This window comes from Melopsittacus undulatus, chromosome 11 (genome assembly GCF_012275295.1).
Source record: "Melopsittacus undulatus isolate bMelUnd1 chromosome 11, bMelUnd1.mat.Z, whole genome shotgun sequence".
Taxonomy (NCBI): Eukaryota; Metazoa; Chordata; class Aves; order Psittaciformes; family Psittaculidae; genus Melopsittacus; species Melopsittacus undulatus.
The window spans coordinates 7608189-7623440 of NC_047537.1; the positions used below are offsets into that span (position 1 = coordinate 7608189).

Consider the following 15252-nt stretch of genomic DNA (forward strand, 5'->3'; position numbering starts at 1 on the left):
AAACAACAGCATAAGCCTGAACAAACACTGTTTTAAATGATGCTGTGGAGCAATTTAACTTTTAGTCGAACTCCTTTTGTCCAACCCCTCCAAAATAGTGCAAAAAAATCACTGTTTCCACACAAAGTGCCTGTTCTGAGATTACAAGCCCATGAGATACTAAAGCAGAAACCCTGCTATGACAATTTCTATTCCATACATTCATTCTGCTACCTCATTAAATTACAGAAGCCACCTACAAAGGAGCATTTCCCAAAGGACAAACACTCTTCCAGGAACATTTCAACCTGTTCCTGTCAAGTAGCAGTTGGGGCAGAGAAACCAGCTGCTGCTTCTTGTTTTGTTGGGTTTTGAACTGACACTGGAAGCCTGTGCTGGTACTTGGGGAGGCCAAGGGAGCATCCAAGCTGCTGCCTCCAGGTAAATGCAGGCAGGCATCAATGCAAATGCCTTAATGTCTGTGTGTGAGGCCACAGATGCAACCATTCTAATGAGGGCTTGCTCCCTTCAGAGCCCTCCTTCTGAACCACATCTTGGTGACGATGCCAGCACATGGGGCATCACAATGACCTGGTGTGAGACCAATGCAAGACTGGAGCATCAGCTGCACTGGCATTTTGCATGGGTTAAATTAAGCACAGAGTGAAATCAGGGCACATCCCCGTTACAGATGATATGAAATAGCCAGGGTGCAGCAGCCCTTTGGGGCTTCATCTCCATCTGGTTTTATGATCTGGGTAAAACAGATGCTTTGATAACTGGAACATGTTCCGCTATTTATGTGAGAGATGAATGCAGACCTGCATGGATGTTTGGGTGCCTGCTCATTTATTCATCCAAATGAGTAAATAACATCAAAACTATCTGTTCATAGAGAGCACTGTCAAATAACAATGTATGCCAACATGTTTGGGACTTGAGACTGCTCAGGCTTTTCCTTTGGAATTTTACTTCTCTAAGTCAAATAGGTATGTGGTTCCGAAATACCATGTTTTTCCCATTTCTAGTATTTGGGAAGGCTGTTTTGAGTCTTCCAAAACCAAATCTGCTTTTTCTCTGCTGGATAAAAGGTGAAAATATACTTGTTCTCACAGCCTTTTGCCTCCTATACTCATAAACCACAATGTATGAAAGAGGGCATTGCCAGGGTAATGGCCTCCTCTGAGAGGGGGAGCATCACCCCATCTCTCCTCCTATAGTTGCTCTTGCTATTCAACAAACACTCTTTTTAAACAATACGGCCTTAAACCCTTATTATAATGCCCAGAGCCATTTGCAGGCTTTCTGAAAGTCATTATTATAACTACAATCAAGAAGCATGGCCCTCTGTGCTTTGTGCCACAAACATAGACACTGAATTGTTTATAGAGGGAAAGAGTGAGGGAGAACTTCAGCTTCAGTACTGCTTAACTCAGGAGCAGGAACTTCCACCCCATTGAATTTTACCTCTTTTGTTTCCCAATTTAACTTGTAGCTGCTGAAATCCAGGCCAACATTTGCCTTGTCCTCCATGCTCTCCTTTGGCCTCAATCCAGGGAATCTCCTGGTTTACTGCACCCCTTCTCCAGCTCCAGCAGCCTCTGCCTCTGGGTGAGGAGGCAGGATGATGGTGATGCTGGCAAGATGCAGTCCTCTGGACCAGGAGCATCACTGCCCCATGGGAACTGCTACAACAGAGCCTAGCAGATGCAAACCAAACTCACTGTGAATGAATGCAACACGGAGCTTAGTTTTACTAAAGCTTTATCTTCTGGGTCACAAGAAACCTTAGAGAGGGCTGTGGGGTATTTGGTAGTGTTATCTGACACAGCACAGAGGGAACTGTGACTCAGCTTTTGCCAGCACCAGCCCTGGAAGCAGTTCTGCTTCTACCTGAAACAGTGTCTGATTTTGATCTCACTCATCACTGGCTTCCAGGGAGATGTTGCTGACTGGTCCTTTGAAAAGTGAGATGGATCAGGCCCTTCCTTCTGAATAAATATCAGATCTGATTCAGCACTCAATTGCTTCTGTTTTATCTCTGTGGAACATCATTGATTATAGAAGGATTTGCAAGTTTTAAACTAGAGTAATTCAGTGATTAATCCCAACCAAAGCCTTTTGTAAACAGAGAGCGATACTCCAGCACTATTCAATATTCCACACATCAATGGAGTGCTCTGTAATATGATCCAATGGCATTTAGACTTGCCTTCCCTTTATTCAGGGCAGTGCTGGGCTACATTCAGTTTAGCTAAGCCAGGCTTTTCTGCTCTATCTCTTCTCCCTGGGAAATGTCAGGCACGTTCTCTGTGAAACAAAGGCAAATCTCTCCCATCTAGTGACTGTTCTGTTTAAGGCAGCAGCTCACATGCTGAGATGCCCACCAGGACCACAGCAGAATCGGGAGGAAGGAAGAGGTACACTCAGGTTCATGGCAGGGTCCGAACATACCTAAAGTCCATGGGCTTGAGGCTCCTACAGCTCCTTCCAGCAGTGATTTAAAGCTGATTCAGAGAGTGGAAAAGCTTATTCTGGAACTGGCTGGTTACAAACAACTAACCACTTTGCTCAGGCTCAATCTTGCTTATATAGGGCAGTCCCACACAGTATATCCAGAATACTGGATGAGGAGAAGCAGTTGGAGCAAAGAAATACTTTGATTTCAAAGTATTTCTGCTGCTTCTTCTGGTCCACTTGTTTTTGGATCCCACAAGAAACCTCAAACCACTCTCTCAAATACTGTATGATCTGGATATAAATTACAGCTTCAGGTGACTGAAATATTTGGGGCTTTCAACATCTGGTTTTGGTCTAAAGAAAAGTGAAATAAACCTGTTGGGGGAATTTTACCACCAAGAGCAACTTCCCCCCCCCCCACTGATGCCATAGCTGCTCATCATCACTGAGGAGTTGCTGTCAGCTGGTCGGTGGCTGTACGACACCCCATTTCCCTCTATGGGGGATTTCCCCTGTGGCATGGTGCCAAAGGACACAGACCCAAAGCTGTCAGGATTCAAACCTAGTTTCTGTTTCCCATCACTTTTAGAGCCAAGCATCCTTTACCTTTGCTCTCCCCTGAGACCCTAAGCAACAGAACCTGAAGTTCCACTGAGTAAATGGGCCCAGGACCCAAACCCAGCTTCAGAGACAGACCAATGGCAGTAAGAGCAGTCCGTCCATTCACCAACCCACCAGACCTGCATGGATTGCTGGACCAGCTTTGGCTGACATTCATGGAGCTCAGGCATGGGCGGCTCTTCCAACTGTTGTCACTCCTTAGCCCCCAGGTTCCCTTGAGAAGGGGTGACCAGCACAGCTGGTATTTCTGTAGTGTTTCCACAGTGCCTCCATCCTCTTGCTCCGACTATGAACAGCAACAGAAGAGCCATGTTCTGAGCCATCAGCCAAGGCCATGATGGGAGACAAGAGAGAAATTATCTCCCTTTCTCTTCACATGAGCTTTACCTGCTCATGATTCCAGTTTTTGCCTTCTAACAGGACTCCTGTCAGCTGCCTCCAGAAGATGTGCCTGCTTATCTCCTTGTTTTTCCACTCCAGATAAGTGTTCCTCCTCAGGTATCGGGAGAGCCCCAGCCTTTGCCTTAGCAAGGCCTTATTCACTTCTTCTAGTACAATCATGATGATCCCAGTCTTCCCTTCAACCAGCTGCCAGGACTGGGCAATGTCAAACTCAAAGCTACACCACTTACTTTCCAGGAAGTCAGTGGAGATGACTGCAATGACATTTCTGCTGCTCAGGAAACCTTCCTGGATGATATTGGTGACGACGGGAACCCCTGGTAGGAAATCCCTGTAGTAAAGACAAAGATGGAAGGGAGGTGTTCCTCCTTCCAAGGGTTCCACCAGCTCTTTCATAACCCATTCTTGGTCTTTGCTGGAGTGGATGACAAATGCATCATAGGTGTCACCTCTTTCTGCAGAGTGCTTACACCCACTGAGCAGCACCAATGAGTAGTAGAGCTGAAAGTAGTACTTGTAAATCAGGAAGAGGAACACCACTGCAGCAAGCAACATGGTCACTGAGGATGCCACTGTGCCTACATTGAGCTGGCAGGAGGACAAATCAAAGCTTGACAGGGTCACATTCTTCACATATGTAGGTGTATGGCATATCATGGACTCCTTGTTCTGCAGCAGCTCCTGCTTTTCCTTGATCCATTTCAGGAAGTTCTTGTACACACAAGAGCAATCAAAGAGGTTTTGAGAGATGTCCAACAGGACCAGGCTGTCCGGCAGGGTGTCCAGGGCTGAGTCCAAGAGAACACTCAGCTGGTTGTTGCTGAAATCCAGGGCTGTGAGGGCTTGCAGGGGCTTGTAGACCACAGGATCAAAGCTCAGTAGCTTATTATTGCTGATATTTAGCTCTTTGAGTTCAGAGAGGGCATCAAACGTACTTCGGTCCACATGCACCAGTTTGCAACCTGAAATGTCCAAGGTGTGGAGGTGACTCAGGTTTTTGAAGTTGTTGGCCAGTTTGTTGTTCTCAAAGGAGTTGCCTGCCATCTTCAGCACTCGCAAGGAGTTCAGGCCACAGAATGTACACTGGGATTTAACATGAGTTCTGGTATGGGAAATGTCAAGGTAAATGAGTTTCTGAAGGGATAGGAAGACAGGGTAGGAGCCAGGACCAACTAACTTTGTGTGCTGAAAGTCCAAATACAACAAGTTCTTCACGTTAGTGAAATCTCCAGTCACGCTGATGTCCGCGTTGAAGCTGAGGTTCAAGTGCTTCAAGTTGGGACAGTTATGGAACTTAGGGGAACAACAGAGACTGAAGGAGAGGCGATTCTCACTCAAATCTAGGAGCTCCAGGTTACGCAGGTCCACAAATGTCTCCCGGAAGCTGTTGAGGTTCTTGCTCTTGATAATACGAAGTGATCTCAGGTCCTTGAAAAGAGAGAGCTTCCTGGCAGGCACTTCCTTGAACTTGCATTTCTTACACTCCAACTGCTTCACTTGAGAGAACATAGGAACCTTTGATATCTCCCTCAGCTGCAGGTCCACCAAGCGGATGCTGGAGACGTTGCCTATGCAGTTAAAAAGAGTGTCTGTGTTATTATCGAACCCCCTGAAAGAGATTAAGACAAACTCTTGCATTCGTACCTGGCACAGTCCACTCAGGAGCCCGCTCTGAAAGTCCACCAGCCTCTGTCTGTCACTGAATTCTCCCACTATCAGCCTATTGACCTGTAAACCAGTCAGGCCTTGAAGAGAAGAGCGCATCACATGGAAGTTCTCAAAAGAAGACCTTAAAACCAGCTCCCTAAGGTGAATCTTTGCAAAGGACCCTGGCTCTATGCATTGGATGGAATTCAAGGACAGCACCAGTGTGAGATTGAGTCTGTTCACTTCCTTCAGGACATCAAGGTCTCCTCTGGAGATATATGTGATCTTGTTAGAGAAAACGTTCAGGTGCCTGAGAGAGGTCAGGTTGCTGAAATACTTGGGAAGCTTCAATGAAGCAATGTTGTTGTGGCCCACATTCAGCTCCTGCAGGGTATGCAAGTGGCCAATGGGTAGGTCATTCAGAGAAGTGATGTCGTTTTCCACCAGCACGAGCTTTTTCAGGGATGTTAAGCCATAGAAGGCTGCTGGACCCAAGTCCTGGAAGGGATTGCCCGTTAGAATTAAGGTGGAAAGCTTATGAAGACCGTTAAAGGAGTTATCTTCTACTGTCTGGAGGTGGCACCTGTGGGGCAGGAAAAGAGAGTAAAAGTGCATGAAACACTGTCCCCTTCATGCTCACTAATGCTGCAGGTTTAAGCACTGGTGCAATGTTCTCAAGCTCAACCTCACCATAGCGTTGGCTTGGCTTTTCTGAATGTGCAAAGGGAACCTTTGAACATCAGGAGAGCCCCTTCACCTCCTCCTCCCTCTTGAAATCTGAACTTCAGTTGCAAAGCAAGAGACCTGGAGCAATACTGAAGGTAAAAACTTCATTCAGGCAGCAGGAAAGAAAAATTTAAGCCAAAGGAACATTGTGATGAGCATCACTGGTGGCAGAGCCAACCAGATAAAGCTCTCCCTTACACCTTGCATCCTCACAGCCTTCAGATTGTTGACTCAGCTATATCTGGGCAGTCCCAGTGGCACCAGCATGATGCAGCGGTGGCAAAACTCACCACTTTCTTTTCATATCTGGAGGGAATAAACCCCAGGCCATGCTGTTTCTGAATGAGAAAAGGAAGATGGGAATAAGAGTGTGGCTACATGTTTTCACATGGGAAGATTCAGAATTTGAGACCCAAATCCATTCCACAAGGAACTGAAGCAAAATCAGTTTCAAAATCCAGCCATTGCCTCACAGCAAGCCTAAGTTACAACCACTTCAGAGCTGTAACTGTGATGGAACTGAGTGACGTCTTTCAGTGAAACAATTTACCCAGAGAAACTGCTGCCACAAGTCAATGGAAATGATACATCAATCCATATTTGCTAATAAACCTCCCCATCTACTCTCTCAGATACGTGAGGAGAAGGGAAAATAGCCTTCCACTGCCTGAAGGGGGCCTGCAAGTGTACCAAAGAGGGACTCTTCGTCAGGGACTGTAGAGATAGGACAAGGGGTGATGGGTTCAAACTGAAACGGGAGGTTCAGGAAGAAGTTCTTTACTGTGAGGGTGCTGAGGCGCTGGCACAGGGTGCCCAGAGAAGCTGTGGCTGCCCCATCCCTGGCAGTGTTCAAGGCCAGGTTGAACAGACTCAGCTCTGTGCAGAGGGTGTGCACTCAGTAACTGGACTTAAAAGCTGCCTATCACTTGGCCATGGTGATGTGCAAGAGGCAGGCACAGGGATAAAGTCACATGGAAGGAAAGCCAAGACCAACAGACCCCAAAATATGCAACCATAGCAGCCCAGCTGAAGCAAGATAAACCACATAAAAGAACTCATTACCTTGTAAGATCCAGAAGCTGCAGTTCAGGGACTGATGCAAAATAATTTGCCCTCAGTGATCTTATGTTACTGAAACTGAGATCCAAGTTCTGGGTGGTGTTTGGGACTTCAGAGGGGACTCCAGTGATGTTCAGTCCCATGCATCTGAAAGCTTTGTCAGGGATGACCTGTAACAGTGGAAGATCCAATCACGGTCAGCATCATGAAGTGCTAGCAAATGACAGTGTCAGGAAAGCAGGAGCAGAGTGACTAGCCTTGCAGTTAACTTCCAAGTGAGCTGCCCTGAGCTTTAGGATATGATCTTATATACCCTAAGCACCTTCCCCACTCCTTAATAGAGCAAATCCTGCTCCCCAGGAAAAGCTACATTCTTTGATGACTGAAAAAAGTGCAAAACTACAGGATAGTGTTCCTTGAGGCTACGGATGACCCAGCAGCAACCTTTGAGAGAGCCAGCAAAACAAACACACAAGGATGCATCCAGAATCAGCTTTCAGCTTTGTTACATTGTAGATAAGCAAGCAGCACAAATCACAGTTATTCTGTAAGTAGTAATTATTGGCAAAAGCTTGCAAAAGGCTGTTGATCAGTGCCAGGCACTTGTGGTACTGGTGAAATCATTCTAGAGCACAAAATCAGGCAAAAATAGTGTATTTTGCAGAAATTATAGACAAGGCTTGAATTGCTTCCAAAGGAAACCTAATCTATTAGTTTAACTGTACTGCAGTAATCTCAGAGGTACAGAAAGGCAACAAGAAGAAATGCTTCATGCTGTTGGTTCTGGTTCTCAGGTGTTTTTGAGACCAGCAATTACCTCAAAGACTTCAACTGCCTTGGGAGCAGCCTTGGAGAGAAGATAAGCTTTTGTCGGAGAACTAACACCCAACAGACTTGATGCACGGATTTCCCAAGCCAAGAGAGAAGTTGCACTAGAGTAACAGAAGGAGTTTGTGCTTATCTAGAGATCACGTACCTCCAAACAGGGACTGAGGAGACAGCCCACCAGCTGCAACAGCACCACCAGTGTCCACAGAGGAAGAGCTCTTCTCCTGGGCATCTTCAGGAGGCCAGGAGTGCAGGAGAAAGCAGCATGGGTATCACTGCAGGACCTGGCGGGGGGAACCCTGAAGTGCCTGCTTCTCACTGCGTGTCACTGAGAGCTGCAGAGAAGCAGGAGGGAAGTGAAACTGGTACCCCTTGGTTTCTGGACACGTGCTGGGTGAACTGCTCTTCTTGCACTAATTTATAGACATGTTTAACTAAAACAACTGACAAACAACTCAAAGGAAAGGAAATCGCGAAAGGTAGAGTTTGGACTAGAAATGAAAAAGGAATAGGGGTTGTATCAGTGACACTTGATTGCCTCAGATTATATTGGAAAAAAAGAGGGAACTTGTGTCAGATTCTGAGTTCAATTTCAGCAAATCCATGCTTCACATAATTCAAATCACTGCACAGATCAATGGCTCTGCCTCTGTAACCCTGCCATGCTCCAAGCAGCACCACGCTGGCAAGCAGTGAAGTGCTCAGCTGTGGCAGAGGTTTTCCTGCGCCAGGTAGCAACAGGTTTATCTCTGGCTGAGCTCTTATGAGCATAACATGTAGGATTTATCCATCTGGTTGCATCTCGGTATTGCAGCCATCACAGGAACAAGGTGCACGTGGCCATGCACAAGGATTAAATACTGGAGGTTCATAGAGTGGTGAGAACCCAGGACCTTACAGCTCTCCTCACCCTTTCTATGGGTGTTGGGTTGCTGGGGGCAGCAGCCAGGAGAGGTACAAACACCCTGGCTGGGCTCAGAGCTGCTATCTGCCCTAGTCATACCTAAATCCATTTGATGCCTTGCTATAACAGTGCTTACATCTCAATGCCATCCTTAATTTACAGCGTAGACCCAGCTATTGTTTCTGGAAGAGGCTTTGTAAAACCTCACAGTTGGCAATATTAATTTAAATCCTTCTAATAAAGCTCCTGCTTTCACTTACACTGATAAATGGTGGTGCATTCATGTATCTGCTCCTGGCTTTCTGCAGATAACTAAAGAGTGTTACTGGGTTCCAGCCATAGGGTTGCTGGGTATTATTAACACCACAGAGACAGAGAAGTTGCAAAAATGCAGGATGAGAATGGGCTATTAGCCTGGAAGTTGGTGGAATAGGAAGTGACTACTCATGGAAGTGTGTGAAAATTAATGTTAGCTATAAGACATTAATTAATATTAGATAGAAGTTATTAATATGAGGTATAATTTCAATGAAGGGGTTATGCAATGTAAATCATAGTCTTATCTTTATTTTTGCAGCTGCAGAGATGGCAGTTAAGTGAAAGCGTGGCTGCCCCATCCCTGGCAGTGTTCAAGGCCAGGTTGGATGGGGCTTGGAGCAACCTGCTCTAGGGGAAGTTGCCCCTGCCAGTGGCAGGGGTTGGAACTGGATAATCTTAAGATCATTTCCAACACAAACCAGGCTGTGATTCTGTGATAAGCTGCAATATCAGTCCAGTAGCAAGGCACTGATAAAGAAAAGGTTAAACCATGGTAGGAGAAAAGGGGACAGATTGGATTTCTTTGGCAGGTCAGTAGAGGGTCACTGAGCCATGAGGGAATCCTAACACAACAGATGATCTCTGCACTGAAAACTACATGGCAGCACAATGGGAGCCAAACCTGACACTCTGATGTACAACAGATAGTGCCCATTCAGCAAGCAGAGCAAAAAGTTTGCTGCAATTGGGCAAGTTCTCCAAACTCCCTGTTCTGAAAAGGCGCTGGTAATTGCAGGTATTGCCTTTTCAGATGGAATCAGGAGTGAATGGAAACAATTGCTGACTGCTTCTGTGCCTGGATTAAGGAAATTGGCAGAGCATCATGTGTCTGCAGAGAGGACAAATGAGTGCATCTTTTAGCATTCAATATGCAGAACGAAGCAATCCACATTTAATTTGTATCTAAAGCTGAGATGAGCCTGAAGTATTCTCTAGAAATTACCATTTCAATGGGAACTCGCTGGAGATGCTGGAGAGTTTGAGAGCATCACAAAATCTGTCCAACAGGGGTCAAGTGGAAAGTGCAGCTTGAAGGACATTGAAAGGATGTGCTGCTTCCATCACAAGGAACAGTTTCACAATACACATCATCACTTTTTCAAGGACAAATCATACAGAAACTGCAAGGGATGGGGCACAAGCAGAAAACATGCAAGCTAGCAAATCAAACCCAGCTTAGAAACTCAATGCTGGTTAACTTCATATTCTTCAGCTTGCATACAACAATGTGCAATGCCTGCAGAAAGCCAAAATGTCTATGTAATTGCCTCTTTCGGTTCCCAAAAAGCAAAAGTATTATTTGGAATCCTTTTAAGTGACAAGAATAACCTCCTAAATGAAACATGATTCACTGTGCTGGGAATTTGCTGGTGGGATCATCAAAGATCTCTTAGAAAGGAGGTGTTAGAGAAAATCTGTTTCTAAAAACACATGTCCAAGCCATCTTTGTCCTCCTCAACATGATTATAAGTAACACAATGATAGACAGCATATACTAACCTCTATGATCTCAAGCAAGACATTACATAGTGTAAAAGGACCACAATGTAGGTGGACTGACAAAACCATCTTGTACTTGCTTATATTAAAAGAAAATAACTTGTGAAGTCGAGTTGAAAAGTTAGCTAAGCTCTTGGACAAGACAACTGGTGATTGCCATGAGAACAGATAGGGCTGATGTATCTGTGGTGGCTTCACAGCTAAGCCAGTATCACATGTAGATGAAGAGCTATTACTCAGAAGAGAGGATATATTTGCCTCAGCAGTCATCCTAAGCAGTTCCCCAAATCTATCTGCAAATGGAGACCAAAGAACACAGCAAGAACTGCTTCAGGATTAAACAAACCAGGTTTTACTTTAAGTGAAAGGACCATCTATAACAACTATTTGGTTGTGAATCACACATCAGGTGGCAGAGAGCATTCCTGATATGCTGGCATATACACAACACAGTATATGGGGAGCACCACAAGAACTTCCAGAAGTACTTGAGAAGCCCAGGTGTGCATTCAAGCTACCCCAGCTGACCCAATACCTCTCTCAGATGGGTTGCAGCACTGGCCATATGTGCCTTTCTAACTAGCACACCATCAGCTAACACAACTCAGCTTAGTAGTCACGTATGTTGTGACTTAAGTCACATTGCAGCTGGGGTCTAGGCTCAGGGTGTGTAGACAGTTACTGTGTCCTTGAGGTTAAGCTGACAATTGCCAGTGCTTATAGTCAGTAAGTCACTCACCTGCCCAAGCCTGAAAGGAAAAGCAAAAGGTAATGTCTCAAAACTTAAATAGTACATTGAATTTTCCCAGCCATTCTGCTGGAAAAAAAACAGTTCGTATCCATCAAAAAGAAAAAACTGGGGGAAAAAATATAGCTTTGAGATCCTTTTGCTGCAAATTCCACAAATGCATCGCTGCTTCCTGGAATGGGTGAGTCACCACTTCACACAGCAACCGCAGGCTGACCTGGATAGAGTCAGTGCTGAACCGCAAGCACCCTGCACCACGGCTGATGCACTCATCAGGACAGGTCCCTAGCACAGTGCTTTGGTGCCTGTAACTCTCACTTGTGATGCTTCCCTATAGCAATTGGGTGTAATAATCTCACACATGATGGAAGATCAGCCTGGAAGACCCATTGCTTTTGCTTGTACCTCTGAAGAACAGAACCACATTCAGATTGAGAGGAGCTCTGCATTTAGTTTGGGGTGTTTAGACAGCTTCGCTGCTGTCTGCCTGAGCAGTGATTGACTCTAGTTACAGATCATTTAACTGCTAGTTTCAAAGCAAGGAGCATCAGTAATGCAGATTGCTTGTCATGCCTGTGACTGGAAGTGACAGGGAAGGACACAGAGGTGGAATCACAGTTTCTATATGCTGTATAGCAGAGACCAAGCCCCAGGCCCATTGCCAATGGTGCCACCTAAACTAGACAGAACCCAGCATAGCTATAGCGTTTCCCACTGCAGAAAAGGACAAATACTTGTGTACAAAGGGGAAAGAAAACCCCCAAAAGCTGACATCCAAGTTAGCTTGATGAAAAGCAGCCAAGCCTACACTGAAGTAGGTAATGTGTGTCATCAGATGGGCTATTCCCCAAAGCCAAGGTCATATGAATACCCCAGCACTATTCAAAAGCTATTAGGGAAGAACTGGGTCAAGTAACCAGGGACAAATATACAACTAGAAGAAGTGATTAATCAGTGTCAAGGCAGTCACTATCTGTGGCAGCTACTCCATATGGACTATGTCAGGTCAGTTAGGAGCCCTACATTCTACTGAAGTCAATGTTTGATTTGAATGGTTGGAAGGATTTCACACAGATGGTGGAAGCATCCAGACTCGATTGCCAAGCATCCATGGACAGGCAGAGAGTGACACTGGAGCCCCCTTGACTCCTGAAGAGGGACAGGCTGGCATCAGAAAGCCCAGCAGCTCCCTCCCCTTCTGCCTTGGATGAACCATGGTCACCTCTTGGCTGGCCACAGAGCCAGGGACTCACTGGTCATCAATGTGAGGATGTTGTCAGTGTCTTGGCATGGAATGTGCTGTGCCTGCAGCCCTGTTAAAGGTGAAGTTCCATCTCAGACTAACACTGGCTTCTGCTACTGAAGTGAAAGGACTCGTTTTCTTCCTCCTTCCCCCTCCACTACATCCTTCTTATGGTAGCCTAATTTACACATGGTTTGTATTACTGTGGCTTTGCCTTATCCTACTCATTCCATCTCCTTTCCCCCTGTCCTCTTGATAAAAATGGGTGTGCTGTGGAGCAAGGACAATTCAGCCTACCAAACATGAGAGATGTGCAGGGCATGCAGCACTGCAGATCTCAGGCTTTTTAAACTGGACACAGCAAAGGCTGATGTGGGGATTCAGTGCATGGTCAAATACAAAACTCTAAACTAAAATACTAGAGACAAGAGGCCGCTGAAATGAATCACAGCTCCCTGGAGGAGTTATAGAAACCTGGTTTGAGGGAAATCCAGCCAGCAATTAAGAACAAAAAGCTGGTGAGCAGACCTGCTTGCTGCAAGTAGAGAGCACTGCCATAGGCAGTGACCAGTGCTAAGACTCTTGGACCTCATGTTTATGGTTTCACTGCCATGACTTGACACTACATGACGGGAAAGTGTTGCAACAACTGCAGCAGAAAGGGCAGACCCAGCTCTTGCAATCCATGGTGAAGGTCTTGTATATATGGTACCTGATAGAAAATCTCCATCAGCTCCTGGGCTTAGGGCATAGCGTTCTTCTTACATCAGTTTTCAGACACTAAGGTTTTTATGCCATTTGACTGTACCAGGAGAAGAACAAGTATTACTTGTTCACATAGCCCACCTCCCTTACTTACAGAGTAATATATTCCAGAAGAGTGATTGAATCGGCTCCAAATGTGCATTTGCGTGCATTTGGAACACCTTGCTTTTGGAATCTGGAACCTCTGTGGCTATTACTTGTTACTTAAAGATTTATGTGTATATGGAGTAAAACTTGAAGCCAGGGTTTAGCTGATAAAGAGGAATTTATCAGAACACCCTTTTCCTCCCAAGTGCAGACCTGGTTGCACATTCAAGATTAAGCCATCCCCTTTCCACCTTCAAGTGACCCTGAGCCGCCCCAGGACTTCTCCAGTTCTTCCACCAGTCCCCCATGGCAAGGCAGCTTCCAGGAGCTCTGTCAGCATTCCTTTGGCTGTGAGCTGCATGCACCAAGCAGGCAGAGAAGTTACCCAGGAAAAGGAGTGACACAAACAGCACAGGAAGTGCCCTGAAAGCCTGACCTCAGCGAAAGGGAGGGAGGAAGGAAATGGGAGGGAAAGCAGAAGTTTCACCTCCTATGGAAATAACAGTTCTATGGGTACTGGATTAATGCCCCCAGTGCTGCTGCTGTAAGACACATGCAGCCTGATGTAAATTAAGCCAACCCTACTCTTAGAGTCTGCCCTCTAATAGATGCACAGGAGGAGCCTTCTTCCTAATGAGGACCTAAAGGGGCTGCAGTAAAGTGGTTGAACCAGCACAGCCATCAGATTCTAAGTTCATTGCTGTAGTTCTTTCTCCTGTTAGAGGCAATATTTGGTCAGGCAACAGCTGAGGTGAACCCACAGTGATAACAGGCCAGGAAGGAAGTAGCAATGAAGGAAGTAAAGAAGGAGAAATATGACACAGCTGCATCCTGAAAGAAGCAGTAGAGGATGTGAGGATGTGATCCCAGAGGTAAGATGGACATGAGCCAGCCACAGCTAAGTGGGGGCTTAATGTGACTTTTTAAATGTGGAAGATCTTCAGCACACAAAGTAAATTTGGCTTATAACAAGCTGGAAAGTTCCAGATAGCATGAGAGGGGAGAGGGGGAAATATAAGGATTATGTGGGTCATACAACCATGAGATCTCAGAGAAGATGCTGAGGCAATTCTCACCTGTCCTGACCAGAAATCCCCCTCCCAAAGACAGCGCCAGCTCCTTGAAGCCAGAAGTGCATTTGTTCTCCAACAGAACAATAAAAGAGACTTGTTTTCTGCAGCCTTTAATGTTTCCCAACAACCAGCAAGACACTGAAATCTCTAACGAGCCCTTTCCCAAGTGATGGGTTTGACTCTCACTCCCATCTGCTTAGGAAGGAAGTTGGAATCCCATGGCAGGTATTGCACCCTTACCCCTCCCTATCTCAGGGCTGAGGACCAGCTTAGCATCTCCATTTGGTGCTTTACACAAGTAACTGCTGAGTACACGGATGCCTGTTTACAAACCAGGAGGGGATTACCCAATGCAGAAGGGTTGTGCAATGTGCCACCCTCCACTGAAACAGTCAGTGGTGGGAGCCAGGGTCGAAGGGAGGAAAGGGCAACTCTCAGGGTTTCATCTCCTACCCCACATGCAACAGGACAACGTATGACCTGGTCAAAACAACCTGGAACAAGGGCAAGCCCCTGCTGGGATCATCAGTGATGTCTGGAGGATAGCAAGCATCTGTGGCAGTGCCTACACAAGGTCTCTGCATCTCTACCATGCACCTCTTTGTGTGTATTCCCTGCTGGCAGCCCTCACTTTTAACCCACACATTAAATTGCTGTCCCTGGCCTGTGTGCTACAGAACTGCCTTGAGCTCCCATAAAGCCAACATGGGCAAGTACAACCTCAAACACTGCCTTGAAAGCCTTGTGACTGAGCATGGCCACAGCGCTGAACATGCTCTCTGGTCCCCTAAGCCTAACCCAGCACTGAGCATCCCTCACCTTCATTGTCCTACTTTGCACTTCCCAAGCATTTGAGCAGGGAAATGTACTTCCTTTATTCACAGCATTGCTT

General features: G+C 46.0%; 1 protein-coding gene across 1 annotated transcript; it reads right to left on the minus strand.

Annotated features, from left to right (window-relative positions):
- Window positions 1–3053: 3053 nt before the first annotated feature.
- On the minus strand, window positions 3054–7058 carry TLR4 (toll like receptor 4). Its single transcript, XM_031045889.2, has 2 exons — window positions 6898–7058; window positions 3054–5692 (listed from the first exon to the last, which is right to left on the minus strand). Exons 1-2 carry the CDS (start codon window positions 7035–7037, stop codon window positions 3433–3435), a joined length of 2400 nt encoding a protein of 799 aa, XP_030901749.2. The 5' UTR covers window positions 7038–7058; the 3' UTR covers window positions 3054–3432.
- Between the last annotated feature and the right edge of the window lie 8194 nt (window positions 7059–15252).